This window comes from Somniosus microcephalus, unplaced genomic scaffold, assembly GCF_052327205.1.
Source record: "Somniosus microcephalus isolate GS21.2 unplaced genomic scaffold, FLI_Smic_1.0 unresolved_chr2, whole genome shotgun sequence".
In the NCBI taxonomy this organism is placed as follows: Eukaryota; Metazoa; Chordata; class Chondrichthyes; order Squaliformes; family Somniosidae; genus Somniosus; species Somniosus microcephalus.
The window spans coordinates 79,273,748-79,298,289 of record NW_028225180.1 but is presented as its reverse complement, the minus strand read 5'-3'; the positions used below and the strand labels follow the sequence as shown (position 1 = coordinate 79,298,289).

General features: G+C 51.3%; 1 protein-coding gene across 1 annotated transcript; it reads left to right on the top strand.

Annotated features, from left to right (window-relative positions):
* On the top strand, positions 1-23,679 carry LOC147092858 (mammalian ependymin-related protein 1-like). Its single transcript, XM_085976115.1, has 7 exons — positions 1-107; positions 2,869-2,961; positions 7,300-7,334; positions 12,184-12,321; positions 17,353-17,533; positions 18,137-18,224; positions 23,522-23,679. Exons 2-7 carry the CDS (start codon positions 2,886-2,888, stop codon positions 23,595-23,597), a joined length of 594 nt encoding a protein of 197 aa, XP_085832241.1. The 5' UTR covers positions 1-107; positions 2,869-2,885; the 3' UTR covers positions 23,598-23,679.
* Positions 23,680-24,542: the final 863 nt, after the last annotated feature.

Below are 24,542 nucleotides of genomic sequence, written 5' to 3'. Positions count from 1 at the left end.
CGTCATGTCACCTGATGTTTGCCTCATTATAAGGAAGTACAAAGTCTTGGAACAGTTTGATCCTGACCTTCAGTCGTGCGACAGCATCTGAGTTGCTCTAATTGCAGGTGAGTGTGGGGCTTAATCAGCCGTTTATAAAGCTTCCCAATCTCGTTCCAGCAGCCTGCACCTCAGTCTGTGTTAGGGCCCTTCCTATTGTCTGGATTTGTTGTCAGCATTTTGTTTTATAGTCGCGTCTCTCCGACCCTGCATTCACTGACCCTTGCACAGTCGACAGCAACTTTATACCCTGTCTTTAAGGCAGCGTGATCAGACAAAAAATTGACACCGAGTCAAAGAAGGAGGCGTGAGGATAGGGGACCAAAAGCTTTGTTAAAGGATGAGGGTGAGGCAGAGAGGTTTAATGAGGGGAATATTTCAGGGCTCAGGCAACTGAAGACACAGCTGCCAATGCTGGAGCGACGGAAATCGGGGATGCTCAAGAGGCCAGAATTGGAGGAGCGCAGAGATCTGAGAGTTGTAGGGCAGGAGGAGGTTACAGAGACGGAGGGGGGCGAGGTCGTGGAAGGATTTGAAAACAAGGATGAGAATTTTAAAATCGAGGTGTTGCCGGACCGGGAGCCAGTGTAGGTCAGCGAGCACGGGGTGAGGGGTGAACGGGACTCGGTGCGGGTTAGGACACTGGGGGCAGCAGAGTCCTGGATGAGCTCAAGTTTAAAGAGGGTGGGAGGCCGGCCAGGATTGTGTTGGAATAGTTGAGTCTGGAGGTGACAAAAAGGTGGACTGTGGTTGGGGCGGAGCTGGGCAATGATAGCGGCACCTTGGGGCCAATTGTAGTCTCGCTCTGTTGCAACTCAGTACAGATCAGGGAGTTTCCTGCACTCTGTCACCACCTGTGTTTCTGTTGGGGAGAAAGCAGGGGCAGGGTACTGAATTTGGATGATCGGCCATGATGTCATTGAATGGCGGGACAGGCTCGAGGGGCCGAATGGCCTACTCCTGCTCCTATCTTCTATGTTTCTATTTTCATACACCCACTAAGTCAGCAGTTCTACCAGTGGTTTTGCTTTATTACTGAAAGTCCCTGATTGTTTCGACCAATAAAAATGCGCTGGATTGGTTTTAGCATGGGGCGTGCTAGGGGATATTGTAACCGTGTACGGTGATTTCCAGAACAGGCCCTACGGTTTGTCTAAACTCTTGCTTGGGGGTGTATTTTTCACCAAGTTGTATAACTAAAGCTTTCAAACTTGGCCCTAAACTCTGGAATTCCCTCCTTAACGCTCCTTAAAACCTACCTCTCTCTCGGACCAATATTTTGGTCACTTTTTTTATTCGTTGCTGGGATGTGGGCATCGCTGGCAGGGCCCAGCATTTATTGCCCATCCCTAGTTGCCCCTTGAGAAGGTGGTGGTGAGCCGCCGCCTTGAACCGCTGCAGTCTGTGTGGTGAAGGTGCTCCCACAGTGCTGTTAGGGAGGCAGTTCCAGGATTTTGACCCAGCGCCGATGAAGGATCGCCCGATATATTTCCAAGTCAGGATGGTGTGTGTGATTGGGAGGGAAACTTGGAGGTGGTGGTGTTCCCATGTGCCTGCCGCCCTTGTCCTTCTAGGTGGAAGTGGTTGTGGGTTTGGGAGGTGCTGCTGAAGAAGTCTGGTGACTTGCTCAAATGGCCATTCTTCATGAGTGAGCCAAAACAGCGGGTGTCTTGGCAGGGTGTTCGACCGTGGAGGGCATCACAGTGCAGCCCGATCCACTGAGGCCATTTCCAGCACCGTGGTCCTGGTCTCTATGGAAACTAATGGTGTTAATCACCAAAAGACTCCTAATGCTGTGTTTATTATTTGGAGCGTCAGCTGCAGCTCAGTGGGCAGCACACTCCCTCTCGCCTCTGAGTGAGCAGGTTGTGGGTTCAAATCCCACTCGAGACTTGAGCACATAAATCTAGGCTGACACTCCCAGTGCAGTGCTGAGGGAGCGCCGCACTGTCGGAGGGGCAGTACTGAGGGAGCGCCGCACTGTCGGAGGGGCAGTACTGAGGGAGCGTCGCACTGTCGGAGGGGCGGTACTGAGGGAGCGCCGCACTGTCGGAGGGGCAGTACTGAGGGAGCGCCGCACTGTCGGAGGGGCGGTACTGAGGGAGCGCTGCACTGTCGGAGGGGCGGTGCTGAGGGAGCGTCGCACTGACGGAGGGGCGGTACTGAGGGAGCGCCGCACTGTCGGAGGGGCAGTGCTGAGGGAGCGCCGCATTGTCGGAGGGGCGGTGCTGAGGGAGCGTCGCACTGTCGGAGGGGCGGTGCTGAGGGAGTGTCAGAGGGGCGGTACTGAGGGAGCGCCGCACTGTCAGAGGGGCTGTATTGAGGGAGCGCCGCACTGTCGGAGCGGCGGTACTGAGGGAGCGCTGCACTGTCGGAGCGGCGGTACTGAGGGAGCACCGCACTGTCGGAGGGGCAGTACTGAGGGAGCGCCACACTGTCGGAGGGGCAGTACTGAGGGAGCGCCGCACTGTCGGAGGTGCCGTCTTTAGATGAGACATTAAACCTAGGTCCCGTCTGCACTCTCGGGTGGACGTAAAAGATCCCCGCGGCCGCTATTAGGAGAAGAGCAGGGGAGTTCTCCCCGGTGTCCTGGGCCAATATTTATCCCTCAATCACTAAAACAGATTATCTGGCCATGATCACATTGCTGTTTGGGGGAGCTTGCTGTGCGCAAATTGGCTGCCGTGTTACTACATTACAACAGTGACCACACTTCAAAAAGTACTTCATTGGCAGTAAAGCGCTTTGGGACATCCGGTGGTGGTGAACGGCGCTGTATTAATGCGAGTCTTTCTTTTTATTTGTGTACTCCTATGATTTGACGAGCAGGTACTCGACACGACACTATGAAGCCACTGGCTGCCCTCTCCATCTGCTCCTTGTTCTTCCTCCTGGCCGAAGGAGGCAAACCGCACCCTTGCTGTAAGTGCACTTTATATTGTATTACGCTAGCTACCGAGGAAATAGAACAGAGGTAGGGCTAGAACATGCACAGCCTCTGAAAGAGAAAGGGGAGATCTCCCTTTCGGGTGAGACCTTCCATTGAGGGGGTGGGCTTCACATATTAGTGCCCTTGTTCTGGATCCTCCCCCCACCCCCCCCCCCACCAGAGGAAATAGTTTCTCTGCATCTACCTGATCGGAAACTCTTTATCATTTTAAACACCTCGATTGGATCACCCCTCGAGGGAGTGCCAACCCAAGTTAATGCAACCTGTCCTCATATGAGGGGCAGGAAAAGACCCTGTGGTCCTTCCAGCCTGTCCCACACCACTATGGCCATTGCATTATGGTTCAACACTCCCTCCCTCTCCCCTAACCCCCTCCTCCCTCCCTCCACGGCCATGTAAGGTGAGAGGTGAAAAATCCCAGGGTCAATAGGGGCAAAAATACACTGGGGGGGAAAAAAAATCCCTCTCCGATCCCCTCAGGCGATGGAAACTCAGTCCAGGCGATCACAGGGACTTAGTGTTATCTATAGAGACACTTACTGTCTAAAGATACACTCCCCACCCCACCCAAAACAGCATGTGCTCTCCTGGGAGAAGCACAAAAAACACATTAGCAAAAGTCTGCAGCGAGAGTGTTAATGTGTAAAAATCTACTGCTAGTTCTGGTTACTGTCGGAGGGACCCCTCCCGCCTCCGACATTTGTTTCCCCTGTCGGACGCCGGTAGTTTGGGACGCAGGGGGACAGAGAGTAGGGAGTGTACTCTGACGGGCGGGATGTGACGAGTGGTGTTCCCCAGGGTTCTGTACCGCAGCATGGACTTTTCACCGTATTTAATCCACGGCTCGGATGAAGGAATAGAGATATAATAGCGAAATACTGCTGGATGCTGGAAATCTGAAATAACAACAGGAAACGCTGGAAAAACTCAGCAGCATCCGTGGAGAGAGAAACAGAGTTAACGTTTCAGGTCTGGGACCCTGAAGGAATAGAGAGTTGCATATCAGAATTGGCAGGTGAGACCAAGTTAGGAGGCGCAGTAAGTTGTGTAGGTGGGAGCAGGAAGTTACACAGAGACAGAGGCAGATTAAGTGAGTGGGGCAAAACTGTGGCAAGTTCAATGGGTGGGGAAGGGGGGGTGGGGGGGAAGCGTGAGGTCATCCACTTTGGATTTTCTAAATGTGGAGGAACAAAGGGATTTGGATGTCCAGGTACACTAATCACTGAAAGCTAGTGAACAGGCACAAAAAGTAATCTGAAAATGATGCCCTTTACCTCCATGGGGTTGGAATACAAAGGGGGAGGAGAGTTGTACAGAGCCTTGCTCAGACCCCATCTCGAGCGCTGCGTTCAGTTCTGGGCACCGCACCTCAGGAAGAATACACTGGTCTCGGAGAGGGTGCAGCACCGATTCACCAGAATAATACCCGGAGCTAAAAGGGTTAAATAATGAAGGCAGGTTGTATAAATCACTAAAGATAGCAACCCAAGTTGATAAGTACCGGCGCTCATTTCTGGAGGAATGGAATATTAACAAATACTTTGTGTCTGTCTTCATGGTAGAAGACACAAAAATCATTCGGTAAATAATGAGGAACCAAGGGTCTAGAGAGAATGAGGAACTTAAAGAAATCAGACTTAGTAGTGGAGAAATTAATGGGACTGTTGTAAATCTCGTCATCATGAAGAAACGACTCATGAAATAATGTTGGACGGCCAGCTGGTGGCGCCGTCCAAGGAGTATAAATACTCGGGTGTGGGCCCAGCTTGCCCAGGGACATTTTGTAAGACAGGAACTAGTGAAGTACAACTAGACCTCCATGTTCTGAAACAAGTTGATTAAAGCCTTTGCTTTATACTCGAACCAAGTGTGTAGTGAGTTTTATTACTTCAGGGACTAAGTGGCGACAAATCCCCAGGACCTGCATCCTAGGGTTTTAAAAGAGGTGGCTGCAGAGATAGTGGATGCGCTGGGATTAATCTTCCAGGTTCCAGAACAGTCCCCAAGGATTGGAAGGTAGCAAACATAACCCCGCTATCTAAGAAAGGAGGAAGAGGAAAAAATGGGGAACTACAGACCAGTTAGCCTGACATCAGTAGTAGACAAAATGCTAGAATCTATTATTTGGGACGTGGTAACAGGGCACTTAGAAAATCGTAATATGATTAGGCAAAGTCAACACTGATTTATGAAAGGGAAATAGTGTTTGACAAATCTGTAGATGTAACTAGTAGGATGGATAAGGGGGAACCAGTGGATGTCGTGAATTTGGATTTTCAAAAAGCATTCGATAAGGTGCCACACAAGAGGTTATTACACAAAATTAGGGCTCATGGGATTGGGGGTAATATATTAGCATGGATTGAGGATTGGTTAATGGACAGAAAACAGAGAGTAGGAATAAACGGGACTTTTTCGGGTTGGCAGGCTGTAACTAGAGGGGTACTGCAAGGATCAGTGCTTGGGCCTCAGCTATTCACAATCTATATTAATGACTTAGATGAAGGGACTGAGTGCAACGTATCCAAGTTTGCTGATGATACAAAGTTAGGTGAGAAAGTAAGCTGTGAGGAGGACACAAAGAGGCTGCAGAGAGATATAGACAGGTTGACCGAGTGGGCTGGAACAAGGCAAATGGAATACAATGTGGGGAAGTGTGAAGTTATCCACTTTGGTAGGAAAAACAAAAAAGCAGGATATTTTTTGAATGTTGCGAGACTGGGAAATGTTTGCATTCAGAGGGACCTGGGTGTCCATGTACATGAATCACAGAAAGTTAACATGCAGGTACAGCAAGCAGTTAGGAAAGCAAATGGTATGTTGGCTTTTGTTACAAAGGGATTAGAGTATAAGAGTAAAGACATCTTACTGCAATTATACAGGGCATTGGTGAGGCCACACCTGGAGTATTGTGCACAGTTCTGGTCTCCTTACCTAAGGAAGGATATACTTGCCATAGAGGGAGTGCAACGAAGGTTCACCAGACTGGTTCCTGGGATGGGGGGGATTGTCCTATGAGGAGAGATTGAGTAGACTCGGCCTATATTCTCTAGAGTTTAGAAGAATGAGAGGTGATCTCATTGAAACATACAAAATTCTTACAGGGCTTGACAGGGTAGATGCTGAGAAAACGTTTCCCCTGGCTGGGGAGTCTAGAACCAGGGGTCACAGTCTCACAATAAGGGGCCGGCCATTTAGGACTGAGATGAGGAGAAATTTCTTCACTCAAAGGATTGTGAATCTTTGGCATTCTCTACCCCAGAGGGCTGTGGAGGCTCAGTCGTTGAGTATATTCAAGACAGATTTTTGGGAACTAAAGGAATTAAGGGATATGAGGAAAGTGGAATTGAGGTAGAAGATCAGCCATGATCTTATTGAATGGTGGAGCAGGCTCGAGGGGCCAAATGGCCCACTCCTGCTCCTATCTCTTATAAAGGTGGGGAAGTAATGTTAAATTTATTTAAAACCTTGCTTAGACCACATTTGGAGCACTGTGTAGTTCTGGTCTCGGCGGGGGGCGGGGGGGGGGTAGACCTGAGATCGGTGAGGGGGTTCAATAGGCTGGATGCGGAGAGAATGTTTCTACTTGTGGGTGAGTCCAGAACAAGGGGGCATAAGTATAAGATAGCCACTAACAGATTTAGGAGGAAATTCTTTATACAGAGCGTGGTGGGAATGTGGAACTCGCTACTAGGTGGAGTGGTTGGAGCAGATCGCTTGGATGCATTGATGAGGGAGAAAGGAAGAGAAGAGAAGGATATGGGGGCTGGTGGTGGGCAGAAGTATTTAGAGTGGGAGGAGGCCGAATAGTCTATGCGCCATTTTCTTTACTCAGTCTCGGGTTGTGGGCGTCGCCGGCAAGACCCAGCATTTATTGCCCATCCCTAATTGCCCTCGAGAAGGTGGTGGTGGTGAGCCGCCTTCTTGAAACTACTGGCTCACTAGGCCATTTCAGAGGGCAGTTAAGAGTCAACCACGTTGCTGTGGGTCTGGAGTCACATACCGGCCAGACCGGGTAAGGGCGGCAGATTTCCTTCCCTAAAGGACATGAGTGAACCAGATGAGTTTTTATGACAATCCGGTAGTTTCACGGTCACCATTACTGATTCCAGCTTTTCATCCCAGATTTATTTAATCAATTGAATTTAAATTCCCCAGTGGTCATGGTGGGATTTGAACTCCCGTCTCCGGATCATTAGTCCAAGCCTCTGGATTACTAGTAACATAACCACTATACTACCGTACCCCTAGAATACCCATAGTGCGCACTGGCTATAACTGATTGTTTTCTTTTTTTAAATATTTTACAGCTACACCAAGTCTCCTGGAAGGCAGAGTAGTTATTGTGAGTATTTATTTTTAAATTTGTTTATGGGATGTGGGCGTCGCTGGCCAGGCCAGCATTTATTGCCCATCACTAATTGCCCTTGAGAAGGTGGAGGTGAGCCACCTTCTTGAACCGCTGCAGTCCGTGTGGTGAAGGTACTCCCACAGTGCTGTTAGGGAGGGAGTTCCAGGATTCTGACCCAGCGACGATGAAGGAACAGCCGATATATTTCCAAGTCAGGATGGTGTGTGACTTGGAAGGGAACTTGGAGGTGGTGGTGTTCCCATGCGCCTGCTGCCCTTGTCCTTCTAGGTGGAAGAGGTCACGGGTTTGGGAGGTGCTGTCGAATAAGCCTTGGCGAGTTGCTGCAGTGCATCTTGTAGATGGTACACACTGCAGCCACGGTGCGCCGGTGGTGGAGGGAGTGAATGTTTAAGGTGGTGGATGGGGTGCCAATCAAGCGGGCTGCTTTGTCCCGGATGGTGTCGAGCTTCTTGAGTGTTGTTGGAGCTGCAACTCATCCAGGCAAGTGGAGAGTATTCCATCACACTCCTTACTTGTGCCTTGTAGATGGTGGAAAGTACCAACAGTGCAGAGCCTGATCTCCCAGAGCGCAGGGTCTGAGCGAAGGGCTTTGTATCTGTAGTTATGTGTTTATTGACTGGAGCAAGGTGCGGTTAGACCAGGGCCCACGGCTGGTTGGCTGTTCCCTCTCCGCCAGGGACTGGCGGCAGCCGATAGCTACGGAAGGGCGGGCCGATGGAGCCTGAGAAGGTCAGGTTGTGTGTGTCTTGCTGGGGCACGTGGGGGCAAAGGCTAGGTCCCCTATGGCTGCAGCTCCTGTGCACTCTGGTCTCCTTATTGTACAGCACTGCAGAGTGTGGCACCCAGTCTAACAGGGGGGAACGCTGCCTGAACATCACTCTCCCAAGACCAGAGACAATCACAGCACTTTAAGTGCCAGGAACTTGCATTTATATGGTGCCTTTAACGGAGTTAATAACGTCCCAAGGTGCTTCTCGGCCGAGAGCATTATAAAACAAAATTTGACACTGAGCCACCTGAGACATTAGGGCAGGTGACCAAAAGCTTGGTCAAAGAGGCAGGTTTTAAGGAGCGTCTTAAAGGAGGAGAGAGAGGCAGAGAGGTTTAGGGAGGGAATTCCGGAGCTCATTGCCTTTCAGAATGGATTACTCTCCTCTTGGACGTGAAGTGAACCCTTTCACCTCAGGGCTGAGTTTGAGAGTCGCAACCCGAACCCTGAGATGGGGAGCGATTATTTGGTAGGAATTACAATCAGTCGTGTCTTGGTACGATCGCTTAACACGTAGCGCTGTTTCTTATCCCTCTGTTCAAAAATCAGATACCCAAATTATTCCCTGCATTAAAACAGTATTGTTAACCTGCGTTAATCCTTGTGTTAAAATAGCACTGTTAAACTCTTGTTAAACAGGTTAAACCTGGCACTTGAGTAGCAAATGTTAACCCGGGTTAATCCCTGTGCTAAAATAATAGGTGTTAACCCGGGTTAATCCCTGCATTAAAATAGCAGATGTTAGCCCAGGTTAATCCCGCTGTTCAAACACCAGATAACCTGAGGCAATCCCTGCATTATTGTTAACCTGAGTTGATCCCTGTGTTAAGTTAGGAATTTTGTAGGGAAGTATTAAGGGGGTGAAATTGGGTGCCTTTGCTCTTTTCGTTAACGCCCCTGCGCAACCAGGCGTGGCACGGACATCGACTCCCGCCATATTCGGTGGGAGTTTTGCGGCGGTGCTACGGCTTTGTGCCCTTGATCTCCTTCGCCCGAAGATCGTGAAGTCATAGAAACATAGAAAAATAGGAGCAGGAATAGGCCATCTGGGCCTTCGAGCCTGCTCCGCCATTCAATATGATCACGGCTGATCCTCTATCTCAATACCATATTCTCGCTCTGTCCCCATACCCCTTGATGCCTTTTGTGTCTAGAAATCTATCTATCTCCTTAAATATAGAGAATTCCACAGGTTCACCGCCCTCTGAGTGAAGATATTTCTCCTCAGCTCAGTCCTAAATGTCCTACCCCGTATCCTGAGACTGTGACCCCTCGTTCTAGACCCCCCAGCCAGGGGAACCATCCTCCCTGCATCCAGTCTGTCTAGCCCTGTCAGAATTTTATACGTTTCAATGAGATCCCCTCTCATTCTTCTAAACTCTAGTGAATACAGGCCTAGTCGACACAATCTCCTCATACGACAGTCCTGCCATCCCAGGAACCAGTCTGGTGAACCTTCGCTGCACTCCCTCTATGGCAAGTATATCCTTTCTTAGGTAAGGAGACCAAAACTGCACACAGTACTCCAGGTGTGGCCTCACCAGGGCCCTGTATAACTGTAGTAAGACATCCTCGCTGCTGTGCTCAAATCCTCTTGCATTGAAGGCCAACATACCATTTGCCTTCCTAACTGCTTGCTGCACCTGCATGTCTGCTGCAAGTCATCGGCGTGCGCATCGCCCCGGTAATGCCCCCGGACCTGACACTGACCTCCACCCCCCTGCAGCGGCGCCGGTCGAAAAACACCAACAGCTGCGGGAGGTGTGCGTCAGGCGGCCGGCCACTTTGGGCGGTGGGGGGGGGGAGGTGGATGGGCGGCGAGGTGGCCGAGGTAAGTGGGGGGGGGGGAAAACTTACCTTTCCTGTTCTGTTTTTTTTTTCTTGCGGGTTCCTGCCCGCGATCGATCGGCCAGGCATGCTGCTTGAGCGCCAGACTGATCGCGCAGGATCGCGGCTGCCTCGGTGGTCCCGGTCGGTTAATTTTTCGACTGCAGAGCCTGCAGCGATGGCCCTTCCGTTTAAGGGAGGGAAGGAGCCTTTGAACGTTGAAGTCTCCGCCCCGCTCTCCGACGTTAGCACCCTAAGAAGGAAGTGGAGCGCTTGATTTAGCGCTCGATACCGAATTTTTCTCCCTAAGAGTCCGTACGAGGTAAATCAGGTCGCACTGTACAGGTGATGCCGGGCTTGGATTCTGAAAGCCTGCTGTGATTGTAGGAGGGCGGGGAGGCTGAGGGAGGGGAGAAATCGCCAGCTTTGAGGTCCTGGTTAAGATAAATTTGAGGCAGGAGATGGAGCAACGAGTTTTAAACTCAACATGGTGAGGAGGCCGGGAGGAGGAAGTGGGTGTGAAGGACGGGGGTGTGGTTTGAACAAGAGAGGAGAGCTCAGTGCGATTACCATGCAGTGCTTCACGCAACGAGTTACTGCAGCGATCTCCTCCTGGAGATCCTGGAAATATTGGGAAGACCGAACTCATTGTTTTCGGTCCCCACCACAAACTCCGTTCCCTAGCCACTGACTCCATCCCTCTCCCTAACAACTGTCTGAGGCTGAACCACACTGTTCGCAACCTTGGTGTCATATTTGACCCTGAAATGAGCTTCCGACCACATATCCGCAGCATAACAAAGACCGCCTACTTCCACCTCCGTAACATCGCCCGTCTCCGCCCTTGCCTCAGCTCATCCGCTGCTGAAACCCTCATCCATGCCTTTGTTACCTCTAGACTCGACTATTCCAACGCACTCCTGGCCGGCCTCTCACATTCCACCCTACGTAAACTTGAGGTCATCCAAAACTCGGCTGCCCCGTGTCCTAACTCGCACCAAGTCCCGTTTGCCCATCTCCCCTGTGCTTGCTGACCTACATTGGCTCTCGGTTAAATTCTCATCCTTGTTTTCAAATCCCTCCATGGCCTCGCCCCTCCCTATCTCTGTAATCTCCTCCAGCCCCACAACCCTCCGAGATCTCTGCGCTCCTCCAATTCTGGCCTCTTGACCATCCTCCGATTTCCCTCGCTCCACCATTGGCGGCCGTGCCTTCAGCTGCCTGGGCCCCTAAGCTCTGGAATTCCCTCCCTAAACCTCTCCGCCTCTCTCTCCTCCTTTAAGACGCTCCTTAAAACCGACCTCTTTGACTAAGCTTTTGGTCACCTGTCCTAATATCTCCTTATGTGGCTTGGTGTCAAATTTTTCGTCCTGTGCAGCGCCCTGGGACGTTTTACTACGTTAAAGGCGCTATATAAATACAAGTTGTTGTTGTTGTAGTTTGGAGCTCCAATTCGGAAAAATCCCACCTCGTGGGGGTTTATTTAACTCACTGTGAAGTTACCCTTCCATTAAAAATGAATAGGATGCCTTCCCAGTATTCCCCTTCTTTCCCCAGCGAGTGGTGAGAATGTGGAACTCGTTACCACAGGGAGTGGTTGAAGCGAATAGTATCGATGCATTTAAGGGGCGGTTAGATAAGCACATGAGGGAGAAGGGAATCGAGGGTTACGCTGATAGAGTTAGATGAGGAAAGACGGGAGGGGGCTTGAGTGGAGCATAAATGCCGGCATGGACTGGTTGGGCCGAATGGCCTGTTTCTGTGCCCTTTATCCTATGGAATCCCTCGTGTCCTATTACATGGAATTACACAGAAACAGGCCATTCACCCCAACTGCTCCGTGCCGGTGTTTATGCTCCACATGAACCTCCTCCCACCCCTCTTCATCTCACCCCATCAGCATATCCTTCTGTTCCTTTCTCCCTCATGTGCTTATCCAGCTTCCTCTTCAACCCCTCCCTGTGGTAGCGAGTTCCACATTCTCGCCACTCTCTGGGTAAAGAAGTTTCTCCTGAATTCCCGATTGGATTTATTAGTGATTATCTTATATTGATGGCCCCTAGTTCTGGTCTCCCCCACAAGAGGAAACATCTTCTCCAGGTCTACCCTATCGAACCCCTTCATAATCTTAAAGACCTCGATCAGGTCACCCCCAGCCTGTTCAATATTTCCTGATGGGTAGAACCTCTCAGTTCTGGTATCATCCTTGTAAATCTTGTTTTAAAGTTCAATCCGATCAAGGGCTATGAGGATTTGGGGAAGTTCTCCTACGACGCCAATGGAAAGAGGATTTATACGGACAGAGTAATGACGACTGGAGAAGATGAAAGAATCCGTGTGGAGGACATCTTGCTATTCAAGGAGGTGAGTTTACAAGCCCCACATGGGTCTGGTTTTTGAGTTTGAAGTAAGTTTTCCCTCTTGAGTCCCGACTCGCTTAATCTTGGCCAAGGACCCACCAAAGTGACCTGTTTCTGAACCTTGACTAGTCATAGACACCACATAAAGAGACGATTCTTCATGTAGTAATCAAGGTGAGACATGTAAGTACTGGGACATTTTCCATCTCGGATTCCAACAACAAGCTCTCCTGGGTTAGATACAGAGTAAAGCTCCCTCTACACTGTCCCATCAAACACTTGCAGGGCAGGTACAGCATGGGGTTAGATACAGAGTAAAGCTCCCTCTACACTGTCCCCATCAAACACTCCCAGGGCAGGTACAGCACGGGTTAGATACAGAGTAAAGCTCCCTCTACACTGTCCATCAAACACTCCCAGGGCAGGTACAGCACGGGTTAGATACAGAGTAAAGCTCCCTCTACACTGTCCATCAAACACTCCCAGGGCAGGTACAGCACGGGTTAGATACAGAGTAAAGCTCCCTCTACACTGTCCCATCAAACACTGCCAGGGCAGGTACAGCACGGGTTAGATACAGAGTAAAGCTCCCTCTACACTGTTCCATCAAACACTCCCAGGGCAGGTACAGCACGGGTTAGATACAGAGTAAAGCTCCCTCTACACTGTCCCATCAAACACTCCCAGGGCAAGTACAGCATGGGTTAGATAGAGCAAAGCTCCCTCTACACTGTCCATCAAACACTCCCAGGGCAGGTACAACACGGGTTAGATACAGAGTACAGCTCCCTCTACACTGTCCCAGCAAACACTCCCAGGGCAGGTACAGCACGGGTTAGATACAGAGTAAAGCTCCCTCCACACTGTCCATCAAACACTCCCAGGGCAGGTACAGCATGGGTTAGATCCAGAGTAAAGCTCCCTCTACACTGTCCCGACAAACATTCCCAGGGTAGGTACAGCACGGGTTAGATACAGAGTAAAGCTCCCTCTACACTGTCCCATCAAGCACTCTCGGCAGGGACAGCGCAGGTTAGATACAGAGTAAAGCTCCCTCTACACTGCCCCAGCAAACACGTCCAGGGCAGGTACAGCACGGGCTAGATACAGAGTAAACGTAGAAGATAGGAGCAGGAGTAGGCCATTCGGCCCCTCGAGCCTGCTCCGCCATTCAATGCGATCATGGCTGATCATCCAAATTCAGTACCCTGTCCCTGCTTTCTCCCCATATCCCTTGATCCCTTTAGCCTTAAGAAATATATCTAACTCCTTCTTGAATATATTTAATTAATTGGCCTCAACTGCCTTCTGTGGTAGAGAATTCCACAGGTTCACCACTCTCTGGGTGAAGAAATTCCTCCTCATCTCAGTCCTAAATGGCCGACCCCTTATCCTTAGACTGTGACCCCTGGTTCTGGACTCCCCTGCCCTCGGGAACATCCTTCCTGCATCTAGTCTGTCTAGTCCTGTTAGAATTTTATAAGTTTCAATGAGATCCCCTCTCATTCTTCTAAACTCCAGCGAATATAAGCCCAATCGACCCAATCTCTCCTCATACGTCATTCCTGCCATCCCAGGTATCAGCCTGGTGAATCTTCGCTGCACTCTCTCCATGGCAAGAACATCCTTCCTCAGATAAGGCAACCAAAACTGCACACAATACTCAAAATGTGGCCTCACCAAGGCCCTGTACAACTGCAGCATGACATCCTTGTTCCTGTACTCAAATCCTCTCGCTACGAAGGCCAACATACCATTTGCCTTCTTAACCGACTGCTGCACCTGCATGCTTACCTTCAGCGACTGGTGCACAAGGACACCCAGGTCTCATTGCACTTCCCCTTCTTCCAATCTATTGCCGTTCAGATAACAATCTGTCTTCCTGTTTTTGCCACCGAAGTGGATAACCTCGCATTTATCCACATTATACTGCATTTGCCATGCATCTGCCCAATCACCCAACCTGTCCAAATCATACTGGAGTTTCTCTGCATCCTCCTCACAGCACACATGCCCACCCAGCTTTGTGTCGTCTGCAAACTTGGAGATATTACATCTAGTTCTCTCGTCTAGATCATTAATATATATTGTGAATAGCTGGGGTCCTAGCACCGATCCCTGCGGTACCTCACTAGTCACTGCCTGCCACTCGGAAAAAGACCCGTTTATTCCAACTCTCTGCTTCCTGTCTGCCAACCAGTTCTCTATCCAAGTCAGTACCTTACCCCCAATCCCATGTGCTTTAACTTTGCACGCTAATCTCTTATGTGGAACCTTATCAAAAGCCTTCTGAAATTCCAAATACACCACATCCACTGGTTTGCCCTTATCTATTGTACCAGTTACATCCTCAAAAAATTCCAGTAGATTAGTCAAGCATGATTTACCTTTTGTAAATCCATGTTGACTTTGTCCGATCCTGTCACTGTTTTCTAAGTGCTCTGCTATTACATCTTTTATAATGGACTCTAGCATTTTCCCCACTACCGATGTTAGGCTTACAGGACTATAATTCCCCGTTTTCTCTCTACCACCTTTTTTAAATAGTGGGGTTACATTAGCTATCCTCCAATCCATGGGAACTGTTCCAGAGTCTATAGAATTTTGGAAGATGACCAGCAATGCATCTACTATTTCTAGCGCCACTTCCTTAAGTACACTAGGATGTAGATTATCAGGCCCTGGGGATTTATCGGCCTTCAATCCTGTCAATTTCCCTAACACCATTTCCCTACAAATACTGATTTCATTCAGCTCCTCTCTCTCATTAGACCCTATGTTCCCCGACATCTCTGGGAGGTTATTTGTGTCCTCCTTTAGCTCCCTCTACACTGTCCCATCAAACACCCCCAGTGCAGGTATACCACGGGTTAGATACAGAGTAAAGCTCCCTCTACACTGTCCCATCAAACACTCCCAGGGCAGGTATTGCACGGGTTAGATACAGAGTAAAGTTCCCTCTACACTGTCCCATCAAACACTCCCAGGGCAGGTACAGCACGGGTTAGATACAGAGTAAAGCTCCCTCTACACTGTCTCATCAAACACTCCCAGGGCAGGTACAGCACAGGTTAAGTCACTGGGTAACAATCAGCATCTTGATTACACCCCCACTCTGTACTGGGGCTCTGGGCTGTATGGGGTTTCTGCACTGGAGGGGTTCTGGGCTGTATGGGGTTCCTGTACCGGGGGATTCTGGGCTGTATGGGGTTCCTGTACCGGGGCTTCTGGGCTGTATGGGGTTTCTGCACTGGAGGGGTTCTGGGCTGTATGGGGTTCCTGTACCGGGGGTTCTGGGCTCTATGGGGTTTCTGTACCGGGGGTTCTGGGCTGTATGGGGTTTCTGTACCGGGGGATTCTGGGCTGTATGGGGTTTCTGTACCGGGGGTTCTGGGCTCTATGGGGTTTCTGTACTGGGGGTTCTGGGCTCTATGCGGTTTCTGTACCGGGGGTTCTGGGCTCTATGGGGTTTCTGTACTGGGGTTCTGGGCTGTATGGGGTTTCTGTACTGGGGGGGTTCTGGGCTCTATGGGGTTTCTGTACCGGGGGTTCTGGGCTCTATGGTGTTTCTGTACTGGGGGTTCTGGGATGTATGGGGTTTCTGTACTGGGGGTTCTGGGCTGTATGGGGTTTCTGTACTGGGGTTCGGGGTTCTGGGCTCTATGCGGTTTCTGTACTGGGGTTCTGGGCTCTCTGCGGTTTCTGTACTGGGGTTCTGGGCTGTATGGGGTTTCTGTACTGGGGGGGTTCTGGGCTCTATGGGGTTTCTGTACCGGGGGTTCTGGGATGTATGGGGTTTCTGTACTGGGGGTTCTGGGCTGTATGGGGTTCTGTACTGGGGGTTCTGGGCTGTATGGGGTTTCTGTACTGGGGTTCTGGGCTGTATGGGGTTTCTGTACTGGGGTTCTGGGCTGTATGGGGTTTCTGTACTGGGGTTCTGGGCTGTATGGGGTTTCTGGGCTGTATGGGGTTTCTGTACTGGGGTTCTGGGCTGTATGCGGTTTCTGTACTGGGGTTCTGGGCTGTATGGGGTTTCTGTACTGGGGTTCTGGGCTGTATGGGGTTTCTGTACTGTGGTTCTGGGCTGTATGGGGTTTCTGTACTGGGGGGGTTCTGGGCTGTATGGGGTTTCTGTACTGGGGTTCTGGGCTGTATGGGGTTTCTGTACTGGGGGGGGTTCTGGGCTGTATGTGGTTTCTGTACTGGGGTTCTGGGCTGTATGGGGTTTCTGTACTGGGGTTCTGGGCTGTATGGGGTTTCTGTACTGGGGTTCTGGGCTGTATGGGGTTTCTGGGCTGTATGGGGTTTCTGTACTGGGGTTCTGGGCTGTATGTGGTTTCTGTACTGGGTTTCTGGGCTGTATGGGGTTTCTGTACTGGGGTTCTGGGCTGTATGGGGTTTCTGTACTGTGGTTCTGGGCTGTATGGGGTTTCTGTACTGGGGGGGTTCTGGGCTGTATGGGGTTTCTGTACTGGGGGGGTTCTGGGCTGTATGGGGTTTCTGTACTGGGGTTCTGGGCTGTATGGGGTTTCTGTACTGGGGTTCTGGGCTGTATGTGGTTTCTGTACTGGGGTTCTGGGCTGTTTGGGGTTTCTGTACTGGGGTTCTGGGCTGTTTGGGGTTTCTGTACTGGGGTTCTGGGCTGTATGGGGTTTCTGTACTGGGGTTTCTGGGCTGTATGGGGTTTCTGGGCTGGGGTTCTGGGCTGTATGGGGTTTCTGTACTGGGGTTCTGGGCTGTATGCGGTTTCTGTACTGGGGTTCTGGGCTGTATGGGGTTTCTGTACTGGGGGGGTTCTGGGCTGTTTGGGGTTTCTGTACTGGGGTTTCTGGGCTGTATCGGGTTTCTGGGCTGGGGTTCTGGGCTGTATGGGGTTTCTGTACTGGGGTTCTGGGCTGTATGCGGTTTCTGTACTGGGGTTCTGGGCTGTATGGGGTTTCTGTACTGGGGTTCTGGGCTGTACAAGTTAAGTTACACTGAGCATTGTAACACAGTTCCCTTGATTAATCTGCTCTCTTCCTTTCCCTGCTTGCAGTCTGTCATGTTCCAGTTCTACCCCCAGAACCGGACCTGTGTTAAGCATCCTCTTCGCACTCCATTCCAGAAGTTTATAATTCCCCAGAACGCAACGTATAGTGGCCAGATCTACATCGGAGGCTCCTCTGAGCCAGGGCAGGGGTTGCTGATCAATATCTGGACTGGTGACATTAGCAGTGGTAAGTGTAAGGGTGGACCTCCTCTCTCTCTCTCTCTCTCTTCTACCCGCCTCTCACTCACTCAGTCTAGGGTAAAGGTTCATTGGCACCTGGCGCTTTCCAGCATCTCCTCCAACTGACCAATCTCCACAGTCGAGGCTGGACGGTGTGTGCCACACTGGAGGGTATCACATCTCAATCCTGGCCTCCCCCGATGTCTAACCATTGTTAAGTTCCAGATGAGGTCCTTGATTTACCATCAGGACCGGGAGTGCCGGTTGATCTTTCCCTTCGGAACGCTGAGGGCAATTGTAACCGTCAAACTCAGCGCAGCGCATGGATTGAACTTGGGACCTCTCTGGTCTCGAACATAGGAACAGGAGGAGGCCTTTCAGCCCCTCGAGCCTGTTCCTCCATTCAATGAGATCATGGCTGATCTGCGACCCAACTCCATCTACCCGCCTTTGCCCCGAATCCCTTAATATCTTTCAATGAACAAAAACCTATCGCTCTCAGATTTAACATTAACAATCGACCGTTTGCAGAAGAGAGTTCCAAACTCCTACCGTCCTTTGGTTTGAATTCGCTGTTGATTCAGCCCCATTGCTTTTCTTTGCTTTTCAGGCCACTACATTGTGACGGTCACCGAGTTCGGTTGTCTCCCCGTGTCTGAGGTTTACTACAGCAAGGAGACCGGCTGGGTCACTGAATCGTAAGTTTTGGTTACACTTCTGCCTGCCTTTGCTTTGCCCGCCCACTCCGGTGTTCCCTTTCCCTGCCCCTGAAGAGGCCGAGGCTCACTGGGCTACAGGCAGAAACGCCAAGAAGCTGCTTGACCGCAGTATTGTAGCCGGACCCAATTCTCTCCTCGCCCAGCATCCAAACAGACCGTCCATCAGCCGGGAGGAGGAATCGGGGCTGATATTTACTCCACCCCACACCCCCACCCCCACTCTCAGCCCAGAGACCCCGGCACCATTGCTGCCTCTCAAATACGATCAGCTAACTCAACACTGGCCTTACAAGCTGGAGCCTTCCAGTTAGTGCTGTCTGGGTAGTGCATCTGCCCCCTGAGTCATCAAAGAGATACCGTTGTAAGTAGGTCCCCACCGTGAGCCAGTTTGAGTTAAGTGGTCAACGAAAACATCAACTTGTATTTATATAGCGCCACTTAACGTAGTAAAATGTCACAGGAGCGATTATCAGACAAAATTTGACACCGAGCCACATAAGGAGATATTAGGACAGGTGACCAAAAGCTTGGTCAAAGAGGCCGGTTTTAAGGAGCGTCTTAAAGGAGGAGAGAGAGGCGGAGAGGTTTAGGGAGGGAATTCCAGAGCTTAGGGCCCAGGCAGCTGAAGGCACGGCCGCCAATGGTGGAGCGATTCAAATCAAGTGGCTAAAATTGGAGGAGCGCAGAGATCTCGGAAGGTTGGTGGGGCTGGAGGAGGTTACACAGACGGGGGTGGTGGTGGGGGGGGAGCGAGGGCCTTGGAGGGGTTTGAGCGCCAGCCAGGAGGTTAACTATAGGGAGAAGTTCAGACAGAGCTGACCAAAGGCGGTGTGGAATGTGATGGCCCTGGGCTGTGTGGACACGTTAAATGTCCCGCCAGGGAAGGGAAATGGTCAACAGGGGATCTTCACCTTTCACACGGACTGTAAAACACACAATAGGGCTTATTTCCTGGCAATGCGCGACTTGAAGTGTTTGCGTGACTGTGGCCATTTAATCGCAGTTCGTTTAATTCCAACCGGTTAGCGATTGCGCCCACACCTGGCGCAGAGGGCTTTTGCAGGTGCTGTGTTAACCAGGCGGAATTAAACTGCATTAACAAACACAAAAAAAAACTGACCGTAAACTTCCTCTGTTTGCTTCCACTATTCTGGACAAATTCGATACTGATAAGATCATGAGGTACCAGCCAGGTGCGGGTGAGTCATCCCATTCGGATCCTGCGTGGAGCCATTGTCAAATTCCCCCTTTCCGCTGAACCCGGGAAACAAATGAAAAGAGAGGGTTTTTTTGTTTTGTAAAATCTCGATTACGATGCCAGGCACGAGAAATCTTACACTTCGCTTCACAACCTCCCGCCTCGCTGCTCCCCTGAAGCCAATCAGCCGGGGCTCAGTGGGTCGTACTCTCGCCTCTGAGGCAGAAGGTCGTGGGTTCAAGCCCCACTCCAGAGACTTGTGCACAAAATCCAGGCTGACACTCCCACTGCCAGTGCTGAGGAATCTTTTACATCCACCTCAGAGAGGTTTAACGTCGCATCCGAAAGACGGCACCTCCGACAGTGCAGTACTGCCACTCCGACAGTGCGGCGCTCCCTCAGTACTGCCCCTCCGACAGTGCGGCGCTCCCTCAGTACCGCCCCTCCGACAGTGCGGTGCTCCCTCAGTACTGCCCCTCCGACAGTGCAGCACTCCCTCAGTACCGCCCCTCCGACAGTGCGGCGCTCCCTCAGTACTGCCCCTCCGACAGTGCGGCGCTCCCTCAGTACAGCCCCTCTGACAGTACGGCGCTCCCTCAGTACTGCCCCTCCGACAGTGCGGCGCTCCCTCAGTACCGCCCCTCCGACAGTGCGGTGCTCCCTCAGTACTGCCCCTCCGACAGTGCGGCGCTCCCTCAGTACTGCCACTCCGACAGTGCAGCACTCCCTCAGTACTGCCCCTCCGACAGTGCAGCACTCCCTCAGTACTGCCACTCCGACAGTGCGGCGCTCCCTCAGTACCGCCCCTCCGACAGTGCGGTGCTCCCTCAGTACTGCCCCTCCGACAGTGCAGCACTCCCTCAGTACCGCCCCTCCGACAGTGCGGCACTCCCTCAGTACCGCCCCTCCGACAGTGCGGCGCTCCCTCAGTACTGAGAGCGCCAGCCTGGATTTTGTGCTCCAGTCCCTCGGAGTGGGACTTGAACCCACGACCTTCTAACTCGGAGGCGAGAGAGTGCTGCCCACTCAGCCGTGGCTGACACCAAAGTACCACTAACACTGCCTGGTGTTAGTACCCACCTGAGCCACCAGAGGGAGGTTGTGTTTCATTTCTCGAAGGAAATGCTCCACTGAAATTCACTGTTCAGAGCAACGAGACAATGCAATGATAAGCATAGAATCATAGAAGTTTACGTCACAGAAGGAGGCCACTCGGCTCATCGTGTCTGTGCCGGCTGAGAAAGAGCTATCCAGCCTAATCCCACTTTCCAGCTCTTGGTCCGTAGCCCTTTATGTTACGGCACTTCAAGTGCATATCCAAGCACTTTTAAATGCAATGAGGGTTTGTTGGAGGCCAATCATTCTCAGCCCCAGGACATCGCTGCAGAGGTTCCTCAGGGCAGTGTCCTAGCCCCAACCATCTTCAGCTGCTTCATCAATGACCTTCCCTCCATCCTAAGCTCAGAAGTGGGGATGCTCGCTGATGACTGCGCGGCGTTCAGTTCCACTCGCAGCGCCTCAGACAATGAAGCAGTCCATGCTCGCATGCAGCAAGACCTGGCCAACATTCGGGTTCGGGCTGTTAAGTGGCAAGTAACATTCGTGCCGCACAAGTGCCAGGCAATGACTGTCTCCATGTGCTTCTGAGCCCAGCTCAGGGGACTGGTGTGATGTGCGGAGTGTGGATTATCAAAAAGGTCAGCCAGCTTATTTGTACACCAGTCACTGAAAGCAAACATGCAGGTGCAGCAGGCAGTTAGGAAGGCAAATGGTATGTTGGCCTTCATTGCAAGAGGATTTGAGTACAGGAGCAAGGATGTCTTACTACAGTTGTACAGGGCCTTGGTGAGACCACACCTGGAGTACTGTGTGCAGTTTTGGTCTCCTGACCTAAGAAAGGATATACTTGCCATAGAGGGAGTGCAGCGAAGGTTCACCAGACTGGTTCCTGGGATGGCAGGACTGTCGTATGAGGAGAGATTGGGTCGACTAGGCTTGTATTCACTAGAGTTTCGAAAAATGAGAGGGGATCTCATTGAAACGTATAAAATTCTGGGATAGGACTAGACAGACTGGATGCAGGGAGGATGTTTCCCCTGGCTGGGGAGATCTAGAACGAGGGTTCACAGTCTCAGGATACAGGGTAGGACATTTAGGACTGAGATGAGGAGAAATTTCTTCACTGAGGGTGGTGAACCTGTGGAATTCTCTACCACAGAAGGCTGTGGAGGCCAAGTCACTGAATATATTTAAGAAGGAGATAGATAGATTTCTAGACACAAAAGGCATCAAGGGGTATGGGGAGAGAGCGGGAATGTGGTATTGAGATAGAGGATCAGCCATGATCACATCACCCCTGTGCTCGCTCGCTGACCTACATTGGCTACCAGTTAAGCAACACCTCGATTTTAAAATTCTCATCCTTGTGTTCAAATCCCTCCATAGCCTCCTCACCCCTCCCTACCTCTGTAACCTCCTCCAGCCCCACAACACTCTGAGATCTCTGCGCTCCTCCAATTCTGGCCCCGATTTTAATCGCTCCACCATTGGCGGCCGTGCCTTCAGCTGCCTGGACCCTAAGCTCTGGAATTCCCTCCCTAAACCTCTCCGCCTCTCTCTCCTCCTTTAAGACGCTCCTTAAAACCGACCTCTCTGACCAAGCTTTTGGTCACCTGTCCTAATTTCTCCTTATGTGGCTCGGTGTCAAATTTTTTTTGTCTTATAATACTCCTGTGAAGCGCCTTGGAACGTTTTACGACGTTAAAGGTGCTATATAAATACGAGTTGTTGTTGCCACATTTTCCTTCAGATGAGGCCTTCAATCAAGGCCCCCGCCTGCCTGTTCTGGTGGATCCCACGGCCACTATTGGAAGAAGGGCAGGAGTTCTTCCCCTGGTGTCCTGGGGCCAACATTCCTCCCTCAATCAACATCACTAAAAACAGACTAACTGGGCCTTTGTCTCATTCGCTGTTTGCGGGAACTTAATGATCCGGAACGGATACTGCATTTGACCATAGAACGAATAATTCGCTGTGTTGGAGTGCAGGGACTTGAACGCATAAAGCTAGGCTGACACTCCAGTGCAGGGCTGAGGGAGTGTCGCACTGACCGAGGGGCGGTATTGAGGGAGCGCCGCACTGTTGGAGGGGCAGTACTGAGGGAGCACCGCACTGTCGGAGGGGCAGTACTGAGGGAGCGCCGCACTGTTGGAGGGGCAGTACTGAGGGAGTGCCGCACTGTCGCAGGGGCAGTACTGAGAGAGTGCCGCACTGTCGCAGGGGCAGTACTGAGGGAGCGCCGCACTGTCGGAGGGGCAGTACTGAGGGAGCACCGCACTGTCGGAGGGGCAGTACTGAGGGAGCGCCGCACTGTCGCAGGGGCAGTACTGAGGGAGTGCCGCACTGTCGCAGGGGCAGTACTGAGGGAGTGCCGCACTGTCGCAGGGGCAGTACTGAGGGAGCGCCGCACTGTCGGAGGGGCAGTACTGAGGGAGCGCCGCACTGTCGGAGGGGCAGTACTGAGGGAGCGCCGCACTGTCGGAGGGGCAGTACTGAGGGAGCGCCGCACTGTCAGAGGGGCAGTACTGAGGGAGTGCCGCACTGTCGGAGGGGCAGTACTGAGGGAGCGCCGCACTGTCGGAGGGGCAGTACTGAGGGAGTGCTGCATTGTCGGAGGTGCCGTCTTTCGGATGAGACATTAAACCGAGGCCCCGCCTGCTCTCTCAGGTGGATGTAAAAGATCCCACGGCCACTATTGGAAGAAGAGCAGGGGGAGTTCTCCCCGGTGTCCTGGGGCCAATATTTATCCCTCAACCAACATCACTGAAACAGATGATCTGGTCATTATCACATTGCGGTTTGTGGGATCTTGCTGTGCGCAAATTGGCTGCCACGTTTCCCACATTACAACAGTCACCACACTTCAAAAAGTACTTAATTGGCTGTAAAGTGCTTTGAGACCTCTGGTGGTCATGAAAGGCACTGTAGAAATGCAAGTCTTTTTCTTTCTTTTGGGATGTTTCTGTGAGATGGGATGAAGTGCTATATAAATGCAAGTCTGTACTCTTTCAATTTCTAGGTACTTTGACATGACCACGGGGATCAGCGATCCAAATGTGTTCATCCCTCCCCCGGAGTGCGCTTACCTGAACTGAATCTCTGAGAATATTCCCCCGTGGAACTGGTACAATACAGTAATCCGTGCGAGTCATTGTAATAAAGATTGATTGCACCTTCTGCCTGCCTGCTTATTGAGGTCAGAAACCTCACCCCTCACATCTCCAGAGGAATTACATCACGCCGGCCAGCTACTGCTCACAGTTATTTCATCATAGAACGATACAGCTCAGAAGGAGGCCATTCGGCCCATCGTGCCTGTGCCGGCTCTTTGAAAGAGTTCTCCAATTAGTCCCACTCCCCCCTCCTGCTCTTTCCCCACAGCCCTGCAATTTTTTTCCTTTTCAAGTATTTATCCAATCCCCCTTGTTGAAAGTTACTATTGAATCTGCTTCCACCGCCCTTTCGGGCAGCGCGTTCCAGATCACAACAACTTGCTGCGGAAAAATATTTCTCCTCGTCTTCTCCCTCTGGCTTTCTTGTCAGTTATTTTAAGTCTGTGTCCTCTGGTTACCGACCCTTTTGCCAGTGGAAATTTAAAATTCTCATCCATGTTTTCAAATCCCTCCGTGGCCCTCGTCCCCCTCCCTATCTATGTAATCTCCTCCAGCGCTACAACCCCCCCCGGAGATATCTGCACTCCTCCAATTCTGGCCTCTTGAGCATGCCTGATTTTAATCGCTCCACCATTGGCGGCCGTGCCTTCAGCTGCCCAGGCCCTGAGCTCTGGAATTCCCTCCCTAAACCTCTCCGCCTCTCTCTCCTCCTTTAAGACGCTCCTTAAAACCGACCTCTTTGACCAAGCTTTTGGTCACCTGCCCTAATTTCTCCTTATGTGGCTCGGTGTCAAATTTTTTTTGTCTTATAATACTCCTGTGAAGCGCCTTGGGATGTTTTACTACGTTAAAGGTGCTATATAAATACAAGTTGTTGTTGGGAACAGTTTCTCCTGATCTACTCTTATCAAAACCCCTCATGATTTT

Excerpts from the sequence above, each read along its gene's own strand:
- LOC147092858 (XM_085976115.1), top strand. The coding sequence starts at position 2,886 with ATGAAGCCACTGGCTGCCCTCTCCATCTGCTCCTTGTTCTTCCTCCTG. Across the intron at positions 2,962-7,299 it reads AGGCAAACCGCACCCTTGCT|CTACACCAAGTCTCCTGGAA; the intron begins GTAAGTGCACTT and ends AATATTTTACAG. Across the intron at positions 17,534-18,136 it reads GACTGGTGACATTAGCAGTG|GCCACTACATTGTGACGGTC; the intron begins GTAAGTGTAAGG and ends TTTGCTTTTCAG.